Here is a 22,085-nt window from a genome sequence, read left to right on the forward strand (position 1 = left end):
CCAGTGGCAATGAGAATGCAGATGATCCTGGGACTGACTTGTAAAGGAGTCCTTAGAATCAGGAATGGGCTTGGACCATAGGTTGGTCTTGCCAGGGCAAGAAATAACATTTATCAAATGTCATTTTCATGCCCCCGGTTATATCCTGCTTTACTTAAGAAGCCAACCAAGATCTTGTGTGAAATAAATGTAATTGTAAAACAAAAACCAGTTGGCCTACAGCTATTTCACAATAAACAACGCACTGCAGGAATGAATGATTATGTTTTCTGCTTTCCTTATCTTTGTGTATTTTTATTTTAAATTGATAGAACAAAGGGAGTTTAGCATTTGAAAAGGGGACTGACGTGAAGTACCTGCTGTGCCTGAGACTCTGTTACTTGTAAAACATTATTCATCAGAATAATTAAACAAGGGGATGGCTATTTGGTGTTCTGTTTATAAGACATCAAAATTAAGAGAGCTTAAGTAATTTGGTTATGGTCTTACAAGTAGTAATTGGTAAGGTATCTGTTTGAAGTCCCTGGAGATGTTCCTTTGACATCATTACATAATCTGCTCTTAGATAATTTCCGCATCAATTGCTATTCATCTATGTGCAGAAATTTCTGTGTATCAGAAGGTCCATTTTACAACATAGATAGCAGTCTGACTCCTGAAATAATTTTTTTTTGACAAAGGATATAACATATAACATCTGTTTACATACAAGATTTATTCCTTCTGGTGTTGTGCATGGGTTTGTCACTGCATATTCAAATCTTTTGACTTTGGCTCTGAAGATGATTCTCTGAGATAAAAAATACATGACCTTCCTTAATGGTTTTTCCCCCAATAGGTTGTATTGCTCGTACTGTAAGCTCACCAAACCAACATCTGTTAAGAACTGATGATGTCATCAGTTGCTGTTTAGATCTCAGTGCCCCAAGCATCTCATTCCGAATTAATGGACAACCTGTTCAAGGAATGTTTGAGAATTTCAACATCGATGGCCTCTTCTTTCCCGTTGTTAGTTTCTCTGCAGGAATAAAGTGAGTATGTCTACGTTTTTTGGTCTCTTTCCTTTCTCATTTCTCATACCTCCACAGAAGACTCTGCACTGCCATTGCCCTGCTTCTCTAATCATTATTTCTCTCTCCTGGGCATCTGTCCTCAGTGCCGTTTGCCTGTGCCTTGAAGGAAGAGGTCAGGCTCACCCAGAGGGGCAACTTGCAAGGCTGAATGCTTTGTGTATGAATCCCAGTGTGTTTACACGTGGGCAGTCTCCCTCAAACCAGTGCCCTGAACTATTTCAAGATTTTTATTTTAGTTCATTTAATTAGATGAAATGAGCAAGGCTGTTTAAAAAATACTGCTTATTTTCTTATATTTTTATTAATTTTCCTTTTTAAGCCGTAGTTCCTCACCCAATTGCACACCCCTTTATTTCAACAGAAATTAAAAATTGTTTTTGTTGATGAGGCCCAGATGGCTTTCTTCAGTGTTCCTCTCCACCTTTATTCTCTTTATTTCTTTATTCTCTGCCCATGGTCAACTCTGCCAAGATAGTTTCCTCACACTCTTTCCTTGTACACTATTACCAGAAGGAAAGAAATTAAAATGATAATCCCTTGTAGTTCTGCAAATAAAACTTTAATAAATGTGGTGTGTTGTAGGTAACTACTCTGTCATTTATTTTTATACACACACACACCTGTACACTTAGAATAACTCCCTTTATTTTAGTTATTCTTTTAGTTATAATTTTCCCAGGAATAAGTCCTAGTTACAAAAGCATCATATTGAAGAAGGAACAGAGTAGTCATGAACTATTAACTATCCCTGTACTAGTTACTTTTTTTTGATGTATTTATACAAATTATGTTTCTACAAGCTTCTGGAATGTTTTAACATTTTCATTTTTCTTCACTTTTCTTTGCTTTTATTTATTTATTGTTGGTCTAGACCTGATACACAAATTAGAATAAGAATTATGGCCAGGTGTGGTAGCTTGCACCTGTAATCCCAGCACTTTGGGAGGGGGTACAGGGATTGCTGGAGGCCAGGAGTCTGTGACCAGCCTGGTAAACACAGTGAGACCCTATCTCTGTCAAAGTTTTTTTTTTTTTTTAATTGGCACCTAGTGTTATATGCCTGTAGTCTTAGCCACTTGGGAGGCTGAGTTGGGAGGATCACTTGAACCCAGGAGATAGAGGCTGCAGTAACCCGTGACTGTGACACTGTACCCCTGCCTGAGCAACAGAGACCCTAACCCCCCAAAAAATAATTACAAGGAAAATGAAAAATTTAAATTTATTTTTGTAAACCCAAGAGCCTCAGGAAATAGATATCACTTAACTGTTTCAAAAAGTGTTGTTCAAAGGAACTCACATTAAAATAGGTTTGCTTAAATGAGCAGACTGTATAAAAGATTTTAGTAAGTTCTTTTTTGTTGTTGTTGAAATTGATAAACAATAAGCAATAAGGTTACCTGCTTTCTTCAAGTTGAAGTGACGTCTGAATCTCCTTTAAAGCGGCAGTCCCTAATCTTTTTGGCCCTAGGCATTGGTTTTGTGGAAGACTATTTTTCCACGGGCCGGGGCCGGGGTTGAAGGTGGGGAAGGTTTCAGGATGAAACTGTTCCAGTTCAGATAGAGCATCAGCATTAGTTAGATTCTCATAAGGAGTGAGCAACCTAGATCCTTCACAGGCACAGTTCGCAATAGGGTCTGCACTCCTATGAGAATCTGAGGCCACCGCTGATCTGACAAGAGGCAGAGCTCCGGCGGTAATGCTAGCTTGCCCACACAGCTCACCTCCTTCTGTGCAGCCTGGTTCCTAACAGGCCACAGACTGGAACCCATCACGGCCTGGGGGCTGGGGACCCCTGCTTAAGAGAATCTCATTAGGAAGTTGGACATTGCAAAGTGACTTTTTTCTCATTCCTTGTGAAGTCCTGTAATTTTAAGCGTGTAGATATTTAGATCAGGTCTTTATCTCTTGATGACTTGGGCACTTTGGGACATTAAGTGACCAGTTATTATGGACATGCACTTCATTCCTGTAAGAATGTGCCTTTCCTTATTTCTCTAGTGGGTGATGTCATCACTGACCCATTAATTAACTGAAGCTGGTCTTCTCTTCTGATGACTATGATGTCCTCATGTTTTACCTTTTATAATTAGAGGTCCTCGAATTCTAAGGTGATCATATTATGCTGGTACTTAGGAACAAATGTGGCTTCTGATAAAATTACTTTTGTACTAATAATTTTTTCCTAATAGTTTGTTAATTAGAAAACTCCATTGTACACCAGAGATAAAATTGACTGTAACATGCATCCTTTTTAGGGTACGCTTTCTGCTTGGGGGGCGACATGGAGAATTCAAATTTCTTCCTCCTCCTGGGTATGCTCCTTGTTATGAAGCTGTTCTACCAAAAGAAAAGTTGAAAGTGGAACACAGCCGAGAGTACAAGCAAGAACGAACTTACACACGCGACCTGCTGGGCCCCACGGTTTCCCTGACACAAGCTGCCTTCACACCCATCCCTGTGGATACCAGCCAGGTACCAAGATCAATCGTTTGTATTGCAGTCATTCTGACATGGCTTTCACACTTGGACCACAACCCATAGGAATGCATTTCACAGTAATACAATTGTACCATTGACATGTAGGACTGAAACAAGTCTCATAAAATAATACTTACCTTTACCATTTCCACTCATTTTCTATTCTATTCTGTGGTTTTTTTTGTTGTTGTTGTCATTTTGTTTTTTTTTGTTTTTTTTGAGGTGGAGTCTCACGCTGTTGCCCAGGCTGGAGTGCAGTGGTGCAATCTTGGCTCACTGCAACCTCTGCCTCCTGGGTTCAAGCGATTCTCCTGTCTCAAGTAGCTGGGATTACAGGAGTCAGCCACCACACACAGCTAATTTTTGTATTTTTAGTAGAGATGGGGATTCATCACGTTGGCCAGGTTGGTCTCGAACTCCTGACCTCAGGTGATCCACCCGTTTTGGCCTTTCAAAGTGCTGGGGTTACAGGCATTAGCCACCACACCCAGCCTCTGTTCTATGTTTTAAGAAGTTTTCCCGGCCAGGCACGGTGGTTCACGCCTGTAATCCTAGTACTTTGGGAGGCCGAGACAAGCGGATCATGAGGTCAAGAGATCGAGACCATCCTGGCCAACATGGTGCAACCCCATCTCTACTAAAAGTACAAAAAAATTAGCCAGGTGTGGTGGTACATGCCTGTAGTCTCAGCTACTCGGGAGGCTGAGGCAGGAGAATTGCTTGAAACCGGAAAACGGAAGTTGCAGTGAGCCGGGATCACGCCACTGCACTCCAGCCTGGCCATAGAGCGAGACTCTGTCTCAAAAAAAAAAAAAGAGAAGTTTTCCCAACCCAATAAACTGATTCCCTAATGTACTAACAGGTTACAACCTGAAATGTTAAAAACACTGTTCAGGGTTGTCTTTAAAGTTTTATGAAAATAATTAATATTACTTAGTTTATAAAGTGCATATTATACTTTTAAAAATAGGCAATAATAGCAACAGATGGAACTTAGTGACAAAAATCATAAAAGAAATTTTAAGGTATAATAATGCTAAGATGATTTCATATCTGGGGTAATTACTGCACTTGAAGTAACATCATATAGATGTGATGCACACTGATTTTAGAGTGTACTTGTTAAGTTCCTAACCTTTTTGGCACTAGGCACTGGTATCCTGGAAGGCAATTTTTCAGTGAACCAGTGGGCTGGGGTTGAAGGTGTGGATAGTTTTGAGATGAAACTGTTCTACCTCAGATCATCAGGCATTAGATTCTCAAAAGAAGTGCACTACCAAGATCCCTCGCAGGCACAGTTCACAACAGAGTTTGCACTCCTATGAGAATCTAAGGAGAATATAGAGAAAGATGAGGATACTGTATAGGAAATAGGAGTTTTTAATGATTTCCTTCTTCAATACAATTACGTAGAAAATATTAACTGACTTTATCTTGCGTATAGATTAATATCATGAGCTCTAGAGTCAAAATGCCTGGCATCAAGTGCCTACTCTTCCCTTGGGGGAGCTGCTCACCTTGTTTATTGGGATGCTGAGAGTACGTTTGCCATAGTTAATAGACACCATATTACTTGGCAAACAGGCACCCAACAAATGTCAGCCATTATTCCCCTTTTTCTGTTTCATAGATGTAGTGGTGTTCTGAAGTTGGCAATGAATTAAATATTGATTTATGTTGATGCTGAAGTAGCTTCAGTGAGGTTGGTTAGATATTGAAAGTTGGTTTATTAGTTTTTAAAGAGCAAAGACATTGTTTCTGAAGTCTGAAGTTGAATGACTACCATGCCTGAGAAGCTTCGCTTGCTTAGCAATCAGATGTTTAGTTCCTTGAGTCCTGTTTCTTGTTCCCCCTTTGTATATCATGTTGTTAAAATGAACATGCCAATGTTGTTCATGGCCAAAGTTCAGTCTGCATTGCCCACTGCTAAAACGTGGGAGGATATGTATAGTGGTATCTAAGTTTATAGGAAAAAAGATTTGGGAGGCTAGAAATGGACAACTAGATTATGTCATGGTAGAACCTTAAGGATTACCTGAGACCCAGATAAGCTCCATCAGGGAAAGGAAACACTCATTCCTGCTTCTCGTGGAAATGACACCTCGTCATTGGGCACGGGGGTTATTTGCCCACTCTGTGTGTTGCGGGATGAGCTGTGGGGTCACACAGAAGTGCTTTATCAAGATGTAAACCACCCGTCCATCTCTTACCAGATGTTCTCCATGAACATTACATTTCTTCCTTTCAATGGTTACGTGTAAAGATTTTTTTCGTTTCTTTACACGCAACCTTATATTTAGAAACCACTAACAATAGCAGAGTAGGGGAAGACATCAATCACTACAGTCAGACGTTTACCTGCTCAGAGATCCGATGGATTATAATGTGGGCACTGGGTTGCCTTTACCTTGGCTTATGAATGCTGGCCCGGTAGGTGTAAGAGCTTTGGGGTGGTTTCTCATTTTAAATAATACATTCTTTGGTAGTTGCTCCATGTCCATTAAACATCTTTCAGTTGTCCCCACCAACACGCCAATTTTTCTGTGGCTCATAAATTGATTTGGAAACCTAAGTTGTCAAAAAAAAGCCCGCAAATTTATTTAAAGAATGGCATGAAATAGATGGCGTAGAAGTTTGTTATGTGATTATTTTACTGGTTTATGAGGCAGTTTTGTTTAGTTCAGTTTGCAGTGAAGTCCGCTGGCACCACGTCTTATTGCATTTGTCTCCGATGTGTCTTTTCTCTTTCTTTCCATAAATTTTAGATCGTGTTGCCTCCTCATCTAGAAAGAATAAGAGAAAAACTGGCAGAGAATATCCATGAACTCTGGGTTATGAATAAAATTGAACTTGGCTGGCAGTATGGTCCGGTACGTAATTTTGAAATTTATTTTTGGATTCTGTTAATACATCTTTCTGAAAATACAGCTTTTTCTCCCTTTTCCTGCTATGGGGTGACATCAATCAATTGGATGGATATTTTCCCCCTGCACGTTAGTTTTTGTGCAGTTTTGCTTTACCACATTATTATAGTAAATGGGGCTGACAGCTGTTATTGTCAGGTTCACTGAAGGATGGTCTAGCTGCCCAGACAATTGAAACTTATCAGTCTTTGGGCTGAAAGTTCTATTTTCAAATCGAGGTTAACATGTACAGATAACAGGCATTGATTTTTAAGCCTCTTAAAAAAACTCGGTGAAATTGAAAGTGAAAACTGAAAATGGAAAGAAATAAGGCAACATTTCTTATAAGAAACATCCCTTGCTGACGTTCCTTTTCTTTCATCCCGATTCTGTGTGGAGGCAGATCTGCGGGCAGTAGTTAATAGCTGGTTTCACAGGTAGAGTGAAGACTGAGAAATCATGATTGCATGTGTTTCTAAATGATATTTTACTGAAGATCTTAGTTTACAACTTAATAAAATTTAGATTTAAAACAACTTCCTGTGTAATCCTAGCATATATCATATACTTGTTTTCATCAAAACCGTGGTAATACTTTCATTTTTATGATATTATACGAAGTGTCCCAAAGGCTGTAACACTTTCTTATACCTGACTGAATAGAGAATTTAACGTATTGACCCATCATAATTTATTGCATTGAGCTCGAAATAAAGAATATTTATTATTAATGTTAGTAGTAGCAACATGTAATACTCCACACTACTCAGTAATATTTATATATTTATTCAATGTTTTGCATTCTCACATACAGATTATTAGGTTAAAGTGTCATTACAGTGAACTGGGTTGTGTTGTTAAGTCAGTTGTACTTGTGATGACCTAGCAGATCGTTCCTGTGGTTGTTAAATGCCTTGGCAGGCATCACATAGCTAGTGAGTAGCAGCTCCAAGACTGGAATCAAGGTTTTCTAAGACAGAGTTTAGAAAGTGACTGCAAGTCACTGTAAGGCTTGCTGAAGCATGACCAGAAAATGTGGTGCTAAAATTAACTAAATGATAGACATTTGTTACACCAGCAAACACTTGGGTACCTGGTTTTATGCTACATTCATCAGTTCTTTTTTCTTTTTTTAATTAAAACAGAGTTTCACTCTTGTTGCCCAGGCTGGAGTACAGTGGTGCGTCTTGGCTCACTGCAACCTCCACCTCCCAGGTTCAAGTGTTTCTCCTGCCTCAGCCTCCCAAGTAGCTGGGATTACAGGCACCTACACCAGCTAATTTTGTTTTTTTAGTAGAGACAGGGTTTCACCATGTGGCCAGGTTGGTTTTGAACTCCTGGCCTCAGGTAATCCGCCCGCCTCAGCCTCCCAAATTGCTGGGATTATAGGCTGGATTACAAGTGCGCCTGGCCTCATCAATTCTTAAAATTGAAGGACATGTATAAATGCCAAATAAAAGACTGAACTATCTGTTAGTCAGTTGGAGGAGAGATACTACAACTGTGTAAGTAATCAATCGCCAGAGGAATTACAGGCAACGTTCTGCAGAAGTTTCAAACAGAGGAAAAGATAATTAGACTCCAAGAAGATTAAAAAAAAAAGTTAACATAAAAAACAAACAGAATGTAAAACAACAGAACCCCATATTGTAATAGCAAATATTTTACTGGGCTTCTAAGACGATCTCTATTGCAAACTCAGTAAGTTCACCTAGATAATTCTGTTTTGCAGTGAAAGCTTAGGAAGCTTAGGTGTGTTTCTTCTTTAAGAACTGACTGAAATATAAGGTCTCATTGATTCTTCCAGTTAAATTTAGTTCTGTTTAATTCCGTACATCCTATTCCTGTCATGTTCAAAACACTCTTCGAGTTTTCAGATACTGACAGATAATATGGTACCGCAGAGCCAGGAAGCTCACAATTGACCCAAGTTATCCTTTGCTGAGTCTGAGGCCAACTGAGGCAACACTGGGCTTGACAGACCTCTTGCGGGGACACCAACCCCTCCGTCTGCTGCTGTTGCGTTAGTACCCGCGTCTTTCCGGGTGCCGGAAATGTTGTCTCATCTAATGTATGATTTGCAGCCTGCTTCTTTTCCAAGATCTTCCCTGAAACTCCTTTGTGTGCAGTAGTTATAATCCTTGACCTGTGATCTCTCTTATTCTAGACTAAGATAGGTGCCTATTACTATGCTGACTTCATAAATTCTTTAACATTTTAAGTGATGTTTTGAAGTATTCAAGTATTTTTTGGGTGGAGTAATTTATACTTAGCTGCCCAGCATGCTGGATTTTTTTGTTTATTTGAAGAAGTTATAGTTTCTTTGGGATATATTTCCCAAGAGCATAGTGCAAGGGCTCTATTTTATGGAATAACAAGGCAGATCCATCAATCATTTATTTGTCCCTTTAACATTGATTGTATGTCTACTATTTGCCTGGGGTGTATAATACTGGGGACCCAATTTTGAAAAGACCTTGACTTTTAAGGTATTGTGTTTGCCTTCTTGGCTTTTCCTGTTTAGTTGAATGATAGCTAGGCAAACAATTACAGAGTAAAGAAGAAATATTTAGCTCTTTCCTGGGAAATCAGGGAAGGCTTCCAGGAGGAAGTAAATATTTGATCCAAGGCTGAGGGATGGGTACAAGATGGCTGGCAATCAGAGAACATGACCGTGTAGTAGGCAGAGGACCAGGCATGTGTAAAAGTGAGAGGCAGAAGAGACAGGACATCTGCCATGACCTTTCAGTAGCGCAGTGTTGCAAGAGGACACCTCTTTTGTGGTGCAGACTAGAAGAGGTGGGAGGCCAGGTCATTTAGGAAGGAAGTGTGTCACAAAAGGCTTTGGGAAGAATGTGATTTTATTCTGTAGGGGACTAAAGAGCATTGAAAATGCATAGCTGGGAGGTGACAGACTTATGTCTGCTTTCCAAAGAAGCTCTGCTGTGAATGTGGAAGGGTAGAGAGCCTGAAGTCAGGAAGAGGGACAGGGAGACGGCACAGGGACCCCAGGTGACAGGCGACTCAGAACCCTGCAGCAGAGATGGAGAGATGTGATTTCAGGAGATGTTTCAGTGTTCACATATGGGATATAGTAGGAGAAGGAAGGGAATCTGGGCAGATAGCTGGTTTGGCTTAGACGCTTGAGAAGATGGTGGTGTTGATTATTCTCTGCTATAGAGAGTAGAGGCAAAGTAGAGATGACCTAAATGGGGAGATTATCTCCGGATTCAGGCACATTCATGTTATAAATGTTCACTTTTGTTGTTTCATTTGTAGGGTTAGAGATTGAGAGTTTAGATTAAATTACGTAACTCAATTTCATCTTCAGAGTTATGCAATTAAATAAGTATACCTAATACATGCTTCTATACAAGTCTTGTTCGTTTGTAATGATGACCAGAAAGAAAGGAATAAATACATCATTTCTAACTTGGTGACTGCAGCAGACTTAAAACAAAAAGTCTCACTCATATTTGCGTACTTGTTATGTGGCATTTATAGGACCTGGTAATGAGGCCCATGAAGTACTCTATTCCCTGACAGCATATGGCTGCTATCTGGGTGCCGCCACAGCATTAATGCCGATGCAATTTAGGTCTCTGAGAAGATAACAAACCTAATTACGAATGCAAGGAGAGAGAACATAATTCTCATTAATTCATTCCTAAAACCTTGCATTTAGTTTAATGTGATTGCTAATATACAGTTTCAAGGATTAATATAAAAACCACCTGCATAGGATGCTAATGGATTTTGTGAAGGTAATAGGGTGATTTGTGAGATCAGGAGGTAACTTGCAGGGGGTAAAATGAACGGCCAGAACCACCTCAAAGTGTGTATGTCAGTCAGTCCTGTCGTTAATTGATGTCTGCAATCGGTTTGGTTCTACATTGGAAATTTACTACGAATTAAAACTACGTCGTTACCACACCCTTCTTACACAGAATTTATTTCAATTTATAAAACATGTGTCAAGCGCCTACTCATACCAGGCATGTGTTAGGTGTTTGGAACACATCAAAGAACAAAAGAGACCAAAATGTGTGCATTTTTGATCTTCTAATTCAGGGAGACAGACAATAGCCCAATAACTCAATAAATCCAACCTGTTAGAAGGCATGTGAACAACAACAACAACAAAAAAGGGTAGGGTGGGCAGGCAGACTGTCCTAATTAGGCAAGTGGGCAGAGTAAACCTCACCGAGAAAGTAAGATATGGACAGATGCTGCAAGGAGCTGAGTGAGTGAGCCTGTGGGAATCTGGGGTAGGAGCGTGCATGGCAGGGGCTCATGGAAGCTCTGCCAAACAGAAGGGAAGGAACATGGATAATGCCAGCTTTTACCAATGACCTCAGATACTCACTGCGCCTGCGACGTTGTGGAGGCAGGTTTGCGGGGGTGGTGATCTGGGTGTTGCTTCTTGCCTTCCGCCTCTACTTTCCACCACACGAATTCCATTGCTAGTGCCTGGCATTGGAGACGATTCTATGTCAATTTCCTGTCCTGTTTCAGGTTAGAGATGACAACAAGAGACAACACCCGTGCCTGGTGGAGTTCTCCAAGCTGCCTGAACAGGAGCGCAATTACAACTTACAAATGTCCCTTGAGACCCTGAAGTGAGTTTCTTAACTTTTTCTATTTTCCAATCTGCCTTACCTGGAATCAAACAGAAAACCACCTATTGAGGTTATATGTTCATTCAGCTATGAAGTGATTTTTGTTAAGAGCAGTAAAAAGTTATTTCCACTGAAATTATTTTACCAGGGACCTGGAACATAAAATTTGAACCTCATTTCAAATTCTAGAATTTGGGCTCAGATACAGAGTCATGAGCTGCCTAACAGCGTTTGACTCAATGATGGACTGTATATGTGATGGTGGCCATGAGATTATAATAGAGCTGAAAAATTCCTATCGCTTATGACAGCATAGCTGTCATACTTCCTAGTGCAATGCATTATCTTTTCTTTATTTAGATACCCAAATACTTACCATTGTATTACACTTGTCTTCAGTATTTGGTGAAGTAACATGTACAAGTTTGTAGCCTAGCAGCAATAGCCTAGGTGTGTAGTAGGCTCTAGGATCTAGGTTTGGACAGGTATACTGTGTGATGTTCACATGATGATGAAATTGCTGAAGAACCCATTTCTCAGAGTATGTCCCCGTTGTTAAGTAATGCCTAACTCTATATCCTCAAGGATACAGATTATCATGGAAATACACATGTTAGGCATAGAGTGAGTTTAGGGTCTACTAGGAACTTAAAAGAAACAGCGATATATATACATCAAGTAAATTGAGAACCTAAAGGTTAAAAATGACAAGGTTTGCTTGTAATAAGGGATGCATAATGAGCCCTGTGTCCTGAGTACTTGGATTCAGCATCTCTGATCTTCCTTTGTGCCCTTGACATGAGGTTTGCATATTTAGCTTAGTAATTCATGGCAGCTCATTATTTCTTCATCTTTTACAACAAAATGTTTTATTGAAAGGTCATGGTCTAACATAATTTAAATTTGCATTGCATTCCCTATCATTTTAGCAATTGACGGCTAAGCCAGCTATTGCAGAGAGTAAATTCTGGAGTGTAGAAATCTCTATTTGCATTCAGCATGTTGTGCCTTTGACTGTTACATGTAATCCATTGTCATTCCTACCAGCTGCTGGTGGCTGGTTTGGTTAATCTTCAGTTGGCTCGTACTGTGGTTTTATTCTTTCTGGTGAATGTAAATCACCCTCTTCACAAGCAAATTCTTAACACTTCTTTGTTGATTTTCTCTTTTGTTTTTTTTTGAGATGGAGTCTTGCTCTGTTGCCTAGGCTAGAGTGTAGTGGTGCGACCTCAGCTCACTGCAACCTCTGCCTCCTGGGTTCAAGTGATTCTCCTGCCTCAGCCTCCTGAGTAGCTGGGATTACAGGTGCGCGCCACCTCACCTGGCGAATTTTTGTATTTTTAGTAGAGACGGGGTTTCACCATGTTGGCAGCCTTGTCTTAAACTCCTCATCTCATGATCCGCCCACCTCGGCCTCCCAAAGTGTTGGTTTTCTTATAGCTAGTTTATATAATGGACTGATTTTTATTGATTGATTGATTGATTGATTTACACATCAAATTAGGGGGAAACACCCATACTTCTCTAAGATTTATGCCATCCCCAATTCCAGTGGTTTAGAGAAGGTACAGTACTTTCTTTCTATATTTCCTTTATTCACTTATTTAGTTGGCAGGCCCCAGAGCAGAGTAGGTAAGAACGCAGACTCTGGAGTTGGGTCGTCCGGGCTTGAGGGCTTGTTCCACCAAGGGAATGTGGCTGGAGTCACTCAACTTCTCTGAACCATAGGTTTTCTTCTCCTTAGTAAAATGAGGATTATAATGCATTTTCTTTATGGAATTATTATAGGGACTAACTGATAGGATATTGATAAAGCCTTTAACACCGTATTTCTGACAGAGGAAGCACAGTCTGGGTTTTTTGTTTGTTTAATAAATATATCAAGGGAAGGATGAACAGCTTCATTTGCTTAAATCTTTAGAAGTTCTAAATAACAAATAAGCAAGAAATTACTCCAGAATATCCCTTATTTTGGGTTGAGGAGTGGTTTAATCAAATGTGAATTTTAGATGCTGTGTCTGTGATTTGTCTTCTTGTGTAAATTGCTGACAATGACCACTTACTTTAGACTTGCATTCTCATCTGGGTACCCTACAGTACTGCAGAATTGTGACACTCTCAGAACAGCACAGCTTGGCAGAGCGTGTCTGCCAGACGCCCTTAATGTGATCAGTGTTACCAAAGGTTCAGTTTCTGGTTTAGTTTTCATTATTTTCCAAATTCCAGATCTTAATTTCAGAATAAACAGCTCACATTTTAGAAATAATTGATATAAGGATTTTTAATCAACATATAATACACTTTCATAGAATTTATTTCTTTGGAAGTTAACAAAAATATAGTGACACTACAATGATATGATGTTTTTCTCCCAGTGAAGTATTTTTCCTGAAAATTATTTTTAGGTGATGTAATGTGCTTGTATATGTATGTGGCAAAGGGTAGGAGGAACAGTAGGGACCCAGGACATAGGAATGGAGGAAAGCAATATGGAAGGGAGACAAATAACAGCTAAGGGGAGAGGCAGAGCAAGGGAGCAAGTTGGTTTCTCATACCTCTGTTCCTCCGCCTCCTCTCCCTCCAACCCCTCTCCCCCTCCCCTCCCCTTCTCTTACTTTCCCTTCTTCTCCTCCTCCTCCTCCCCCTCCTATTCCTAATCTCCCTCTCCCTCTCCTTCTCCCTCTCCTCCTTCTCCTTCTCCCTAATTTCCCTCTCCCTCTCCTTGTTCCTCTCCTTCTCCAACACTCAGTTAATGTATATTGTACCCAATAAGTAATTTCTCATCATCTACTCCCTTCCAATCCCCTCACTCTTCCAAGTCTCCATTATCTATAATTCTACTCTCTCTGTCCATGTGTACACATTTTTTAATACCCACTTATGAGTGACAACACAGGTATTTGCCTTTCTGGGTCTAGCTTATTTCAGTTAAGATAATGATCCCCAGTTCTAATCAGGTTGTTACAAAAGACATGATTTTATTCTTCTTTACAGCTGAATAATATTCCATTATGTATATATATCACATTTTCTTTATCCATTCATCTATTAATGGACACTTAGGTTCTTTGCTGATGTGAATAGTGCCACAATAAAAATACAAGTGCGGGTGTATTTTTGATATATAAATCATTTTCCTTTGGGTAGATGTCTAATAGTAGGATTGCTGGGTTGAATGGTAGTCTTATTTTTAGTTCCTTGCTAAATTTCTATACTGTTTTTTTATAGAGACTGCACTAATCTACTTTCCCACCAATAGTGCATAAGAGCTCTCTTTTCTCTGCATCCTCACCAACATCTGTTTTTTTGTTTTGTTTTTAATGATAGCCATTCTGACTGGTGTAGGATGATATCTCATTGTGGTTTTAGTGTGCATTTCTCTGATGATTAGTGATGTTCAGCATTTTCTCATATATCTGTTAGCCATTTGTATGTCTTGTTTTGAAAAATGTCTATTCATGTCTTTTGCCCACTTTTTAGTGAGACTATTTGATGTTTTTCTTGTTGTTGAATTGTTTGTTTCTTGCATATTCTTGGTGAATGAGTAATTTGATGTCAGATGAAGTGTTTGCAAATATTTTCTTGCATTCTGCAGGTAATCTCTTCACTCTGTTGATTCTTTCTTTCACTGTGCAGAAGCTTATTAGTTTTAACAGGTCCTGTTTGTCTATTTCTGTTTTTGTTGCCTGAGTTTTTCAGGTCTTAGTCATAAATTCTTTGCCTAGACCAATGTTCAGAAGAGGGTTCTCTAGGTTTTCTTCTAGTATGTTTTATAATTTTGAGTCTTTGTTTAAGTCTTAACCATTCTTGTATGTGATTCTTGTATGTTGATTTTTGTATGTGGTGAGAGATAGGGGTCCAGTTTTACTCTTGTGCATGTAGTCACCTGGTTTTCCCAGCAACATTTATTGAAGAGTGTATTCTTTCTCAAATGTATGTTCTTGTTGGCTTTGTGAAAGCCAACAAATATGGCTGTGAATATGTAGCTTTATTTCAGGGTTCTCTATTCTGTTCCATTGATCTATTTGTTTTTATACCAGTACCATGCTGTGTTGGTTACTATAGCCTTATAATAGAATTTGAAGTCAGGTAATATGATGCCTTCTTTTTTTCCCCCTCAGGATTTTAGGATTGTTTTCCCCTAATTCTGTGAAAAATGATAAAATGACATTGGTTTTTTTTTTTGAAAGAGTCTTGCACCGTTCCCTGGGCTGGAGTACAATGGTGCCATCTCGGCTCACTGCAACATCCACCTGGTGGGTTCAAGCAATTCTCCTGCCTCAGCCTCCCAAGTAGCTGGGATTACAGGCACCCACCACCACCCTTGGCTAATTTTGTGTTTTTTGTTTGTTTGTTTGTTTGTTTGTTTTTTGAGACGGAGTTTCGCTCTTGTTACCCAGGCTGGAGTGCAATGGCGCAATCTTGGCTCACCGGAACCTCCGCCTCCTGGGTTCAGGCAATTCTCCTACCTCAGCCTCCCGAGTAGCTGGGATTACAGGCATGCACCACCATGCCCAGCTAATTTTTTATATTTTTAGTAGACACGGGGTTTCACCATGTTGACCAGGACGGTTTCAATCTCTTGACTTCATGATCTACCCACCTCGGCCTCCCAAAGTGCTGGGATTACAGGCGTGAGCCACCGCGCCCGGCCTTTTGTGTATTTTTGAGTAGACATGGAGATTGCAGGTGTGAGCCACTGTACCCGGCTTACACTGGTATTTTGATAGGCGTTGCATTGAATTTGTGGATTGCTTTGGGCAGTATCATTTTAATAATATTAATTCTTTGGATTCATGATCATGGGATGTTTTTCTGTTTGTTTGCATCATCTATAATTTCTTTCATCAGTGTTTTGTAGTTTCCCTTGTAGAGATCTTTTATCTCCTCAGTTAAATATATTTTAATTTTTATGTGGATACTGTAAATAGGATTGCCTTCTTGATTTCTTAGCTAGATTGTTATTGGTCTGTAGGTATGCTACCAATTTTTGTACATTGATTTTGTATACTACAACTTTACTGAATTCATTTATCAAATAAGAGTCTTTTGTGGTGTCTTTAGGTTTTGTTTGACATTAAGATCAAATCGTCAGCAAATAAGGATAATTAGACTTAATCTTTTCCAGTTTAGATGCCATTTCTTTCTTTCCACTGCCTAATTGCTCTGGCTAGTCTTCCAGTACTGTAATGAGTAGGAGTGGTGAAAGTAAACCTCCTTGTTTTGTTCCGGTTCTTAGAGGGAGTGCTTTCAACTTTCCCCATTCAGCATGATGTTAGCTGTGGATTTGTTGTATATTGTCTTTATTATTTTGAGGTATGTTCCTTTTATCATTTGTTTATTGAGAGTTCTTATTATGAAGTGATGCTGAATTTCATCAAATGTTTTTTCTGCATCTACTGAGATGCTCATATGGTGTTTGTTGTTGGTTCTGTTTATACGATGTATCACGTTTATTGATTTGCATATGTTGAACCATCCTTGTGTTCCTGGTATAAAACCCACTTAATTCCTGAACACATGCAGCCTCCCTCCCAAGACTGAACCGGGAAGAAACTGAAAACCTGAACAGAGTAATAACAAGTAGAAAAATTGAATCGATGGCCAGGCATGGTGGCGCATTCCTGTAATCCAGCACTTTGGGAGGCCGAGGCAGGTTGGTCAGTTGAGGTCAGAAGTTTCAGACCAGCCTGGCCAACATGGTGAAACCCCAAATCTACTTAAAATACAAAAATTATCTGGGTATGGTGGCGTACACCACTAATCCAAGCTACTTAGGAGGCTGAGGCAGGAGAATTGCTTGAACCTTGGGGGTGGAGGTTGCAGTGAGCCGGAATTGTGCCACTGCACTCCAGACCAGGCAACAGAGTGAGACTTTGGAAAAAAAAAAAAAAGATTGAATCAGTAATAAAAAGTGTCCCGACAATGAAAAGCCCAGGATCAGATGGATTTACAGATGAATTATACTTAACAAACAAAGAACTAATACCAATCCTTCTGAAACTTTGCCAAAAAATATAAAGGAGGAGGGAATTCTCCCTAACCAATCTATGAAGCCAGTATCACCTTGGTACCAAAACCAGACAAAGACACAACCATAAAAGAAAACTCCAGACTGGTATCCCTGATGAACCTCAACCCAGCCATCCTCAACAGGAGTACCAGCAACCAGACTGCAACAGCACCTCTATCTACTTTTTCAAACGTTAAGGCAACCATGTCAGTCTTTCTATTTAAAATCCCTTAATGGGGCCACGGTAGCTCACGCCTATAATTTCAGCACTTTGGGAGGAGGCGGATCATCTGAGGTCAGGAGTTCAAGACCAGCCTGGCCAACAATGTGAAACCCTGCCTCTACTAAAATTACAAAAATTAACCAGTCATCAGGGTTGGTGCTGCTAATCCCAGCTGCTTGGGAGGCCAAGGCAGGAGAATCGGTTGAATCCAGGAGGCAGAGGTTGCAGTGAGTTGCCACTGCACTTCAGTCTGGTGACACAGTGAGACTGTATCTCAAAAAAAATAAATAAAATAAAATAAAATAAAAATCCCTTAATGGCTTTTCATTGCTTTTAAGTTAAATGTGGTGCTTTAATTTGCCAAAGTATCAGTTGTTTGTTTTCTTCTTCTTGAGTTTAAGTTCTGTGTGGATTCTGGATATTAGTCTTTTTGGGGGGTATAATTTGCAGATCTTTTCTCCTATTGTGTAGGTTTTCTATTTACTTTATATATTCTTTTGCTGTGCAGATGCTTTTTAGTTTAATTAAGTTGCATTTGTCTATTTTTGTTTTTGATGCATTTGCTTTTGGGATCTTCATCATAAACTCCGCCTAGGCCAATGTCCAGAAGAGTTTTTTCTCCTAGGTTTTCTTCTGGGTCTTACATTTACATCTTTAATTTATCTTGAGTTAATTTTTGTACATGGTGAGAGATAGAGGTACAATTTCATTCTTCTGCATATGGATAGTCATTTTTTCTAGCACCATTTATTGAAGAGGTTGTCCTTTCTCCATTGTTTATTTTTGTTAACTTTGTCAATGATCAGTTGATTGTAGGTGTGTGACTTTATTTCTGGGTTTTGTATTCCATTCTATTGTTCTATGTGTCTAATTTTGTACCATTACCATGCTGTTATAATTACTATATCCTTATATATAAGTCAGGCAATGTGATGCCTCTGGATTTGTTCTTTTTGCTTAGGATTGCTTTGGCTATTTGGGATCTTTTTTGGTTCCATATGAACTTAAAGTGTACCAATGTTAACCTCATTCAAAAATGGTTTCACAGAAACATCTGGAATAATGTTTGACTAAATATGTTGGCACTGTGCCTCAGCCAAGTTGATACATAAAATTAGCCATCACACATAATGATAAATATTTATGAAGCATATAGTGCACCCCAAACTTGCCCCAGTATTTCTTTTTACCGTTAACCTAGAGTTCGTGGTCAGACCTTATACTCCAGTCAGCTCTTCTCTGCCCCTGCCACACATACCCACAATCTTCTGCTTCTGTAGGTTGTCTGTGTTGTTCACCAGCCTGGAATATTTGCCTCCTCATCTCCTTACCCTTCATTCCCACGTACCTTCACCTTTGAAATTTTCAATGATCCTTCTTGGAATATCTTAAAGACGCTTTTAAAACATGTAACTTTTTAAAACTTGGAACCCTACTTGGTTTTATTATAATTCTTCACTCATCGTCTTTTCTCCTATCAGACTGTAAACACTGTCAACAGAAACATGTGCAGTAGTCCTCCTGAAAATATCCAATGGAAAATTTTGGAAATAAACAAAGCATAAGTTTTTTTTTTTTTTTTTTTTTTTTCTTTTTTGAGACGGAGTTTCACTCTTGTTACCCAGGCTGGAGTGCAATGGCGCGATCTCGGCTCACCGCAACCTCTGCCTCCTGGGTTCAGGCAATTCTCCTGCCTCAGCCTCTGGAGTAGCTGGGATTACAGGCACGCGCCACCACGCCCAGCTAATTTTTGTATTTTTAGTAGAGACAGGGTTTCACCATGTTGACCAGGACGGTCTCGATCTCTTGACCTCGTGATTCACCCGCCTCGGCCTCCCAAAGTGCTGGGATAACAGACGTGAGCCACTGCGCCCGGCCCAACGCCTAAGTTTTTAGATTGCCTGCCATTCTGAGCAGTGTGATGAAATCTCACACCCTGCTACTTTTTCCTGCCCAGGTTGTGAATCATCTCTTTGTCTCTCTGGTGCATACTGGATAGGCTGCCCACCTGTTAGTCACTTAGTAACCATCTTGGTTATTAGACCGACTGTCATGTCATTGTAGTGCTTTCGTTCAAGTAACCCTTATTTTACTTAATAATGGTCCCAAAGCACAAAATTAATGATGCTGGCAATTTGAATATGTCAAAGAGAAGCCATAAAGTGGTTCTTTTAAGTGAAAAGGTGAATATTCTCAATAAGGGAAGAAAAATACTGTATACTACTGGGCGTGGTGGCTCACGCCTATAATCCCCACACTTTGGGAGGCCGAGGTGGGTGGATGACCCAAGGTCGGGAGTTTGAGACCAGCCTTACCAACTTGGAGAAATCTCGTCTTTACAAAAAATATAAAATTAGCTGGGTATGGTGGAGCATGTCTGTAATCCCAGCTACCTGGGAGGCTGAGGCAGGAGAATAGCTTGAACTTGGGAGGCGGAGGTTGCAGTGAGCCGAGATCGTGCCATTGCACTCCAGCCTGGGCAACAAGAGCAAAACTCCATCTCAAAAAAAAAAAAAATACTGTATAGTGAAGTTGCTAAGATCTACAAAAGCAATAATTCTGTCTGTGAAATTGTGACCAATATATTGTTATGATCATTCTATTTTCAATTAGTTACTTTTTAAAATCCCTTACAGTGTCTAATTTACATGTAAAATTTTAGTTTGCATCATAGTATGATGGATAGGGAAAAGTATAGGGTTTGGTACTCTCTGTGGTTTCCGGCATCCTCTGGGGGTCCTGGAACATATCAGCCATGGATAAGGGGGGACTAGTGTACTACAGAATACCTTCGCTTTGGTGGTAACTCAGTAAATATTTATGGACTTACATCTTTATGCACATATGGTCTATTCTGTTCACTCTCCATGTGAGTTGAATTCATACTTTTCTAGGTAGTTTGCACTGGGAAGAAGATTATGAGGCTGAATAAGTTATGAAAAGATTATAGTATTGTTGGCATAAAACAGTGGCTCTCTCAGAAACCCTTAAGGATGACATTAACTAATTAAATTTTCTATGGCTCAGGCCTGCTTTTGATGTCAGCACACCATGTGACTTTGTCTCTCATCTGGACTCACATTAACTACATTCATGGCATGTAACACTGAGGTACTAATTTGCAGTGATAATAGCTGCCTTATAACCCAAAATATTCATTTTTACACATCAGCTTGGGAAGACACATTATAATCAGATGATTACTTGGTGGACATGTGCTCAAAGGTTTAATTGCCTGAGTTTATGATAAATCCTAATATTATGACCAATCTTGAGTTCTCTCCGAGCTGGATTGGACATCCCTCTTTGATACTTTCCTAGCCTTATGATTATCTCATTGCACTTAAGTTACTATCATAATTGCCTATTGTCTGTAGCACAGGGCCTGCCACTAGATACCATTCAATAGGTATTTATTGAATGACTAAATAAAGGATTGGAGGATGCTGGTAAAATCTTCCTGTTCTCTGGATAGTGTTTGAATAAGTATAATCCATGTTTGTTCCTGTGAGTCTGTTTTCTATTCTATTGCTGACCAATCCCATTTCAACGTGCACATTCTTTATTTAGCTTATTTTATACCTTCTCTTGGTCTATCCACAGTTTTGCAATTTAACACTAGAAAGATAATTTCATGGGGTTATTTTAATTTTTCATATATAATAAAATTTAACTGATAATTGTGTGTGTATAGATGGATAGGTAGATATCCACATGTATAAGCTTATATATGTCTGTCTATATGGTTAAGCTTATACCTGTCCATATAGATACCTGTCTATATGGAAATACATACATACATATATATATATATACTATCAACCTATCTATCCATACATTATTAAAATATTATAGGGATAAGTATTATGGGTTTTAGATAAGCATTATGGGTTTTAGATAATTCCCACATTCTTACTGGAACTGACCAGACTTTAGAAATTCTGTAATCTCAAAATATTATGCCATTATTTCTTACTCTGTCAAGGCAGGAGAAACCACTCAGTGCCATGGGTACTAAAGATAAATTCTCTCAAAATGTGTCTTGTATATACCCATTTGTATACAAGGTAAAACAATATCAAACACACACACCACACACACACACACACACACACACACACACACACACACCCCAACATATACCTGCTTTAGTATGTACATAGACTCTCCAGTAAGATATCGAAGAATTGGTAACAATTGATGCCTTTAGAGGAAGGAAACAGAACTACGAGAAGAGGTTGGAGGGACTTACTTTTAGTGTATTCCTTTTTGTGTCATTTCAGTTTGCAGTGTCTTGTCCCTTACTCAGAAGTGAAAATTAGCAAATCAATAAATGTTTATTTTCACTTTAAAAACACAGCTTCTGCTGTGCTTTCAAGGTTATACTTCATTGCCACTGCTGTCGTGTTGGGTTGCTCTGGACAGAGAGAGGGAACGACCACACTTATGTTTGGTTTTGTTTTCCAGGACTTTGTTGGCATTAGGATGTCATGTGGGTATATCAGATGAACATGCTGAAGAAAAGGTGAAAAAAATGAAGCTCCCCAAGAAGTAAGTTGAATGACTAGGCAACATTAAATGCAGAGTTTAGTTCAACCAAATAACTCTTGATGGACACACAGATGCCTTGCTTATACTGAAGCTTTAAAATTCAGATTCAAGGCTGGGCATGGTGGATTATGCTTGTAATCCCAGCACTTTGGGAGGCCAAGGCAGGCTGATCACCTGGGGTCAGGAGTTTGAGACCAGCCTGGCCAACATGGTGAAACCCCATC

General features: G+C 39.5%; 1 protein-coding gene across 6 annotated transcripts in view; it reads left to right on the forward strand.

Annotated features, from left to right (window-relative positions):
- RYR2 (ryanodine receptor 2) overlaps window positions 1–22,085 on the forward strand; it is a 784,705-nt gene that overhangs the window by 444,911 nt on the left and 317,709 nt on the right. For all 6 annotated transcript variants that reach the window (XM_064383634.1, XM_064383629.1, XM_064383631.1 and 3 more), the window contains 5 exons: window positions 839–1,031; window positions 3,330–3,546; window positions 6,318–6,422; window positions 10,971–11,074; window positions 21,778–21,861. In XM_064383634.1, coding sequence (XP_064239704.1) covers window positions 839–1,031; window positions 3,330–3,546; window positions 6,318–6,422; window positions 10,971–11,074; window positions 21,778–21,861 — 703 coding nt within the window. The remainder of the gene's footprint in view (window positions 1–838; window positions 1,032–3,329; window positions 3,547–6,317; window positions 6,423–10,970; window positions 11,075–21,777; window positions 21,862–22,085) is intronic.

This window comes from Aotus nancymaae, unplaced genomic scaffold, assembly GCF_030222135.1.
Source record: "Aotus nancymaae isolate 86718 unplaced genomic scaffold, 86718_ANA_hifiasm-v0.15.2.pri h1tg000032l_0, whole genome shotgun sequence".
Taxonomy (NCBI): Eukaryota; Metazoa; Chordata; class Mammalia; order Primates; family Aotidae; genus Aotus; species Aotus nancymaae.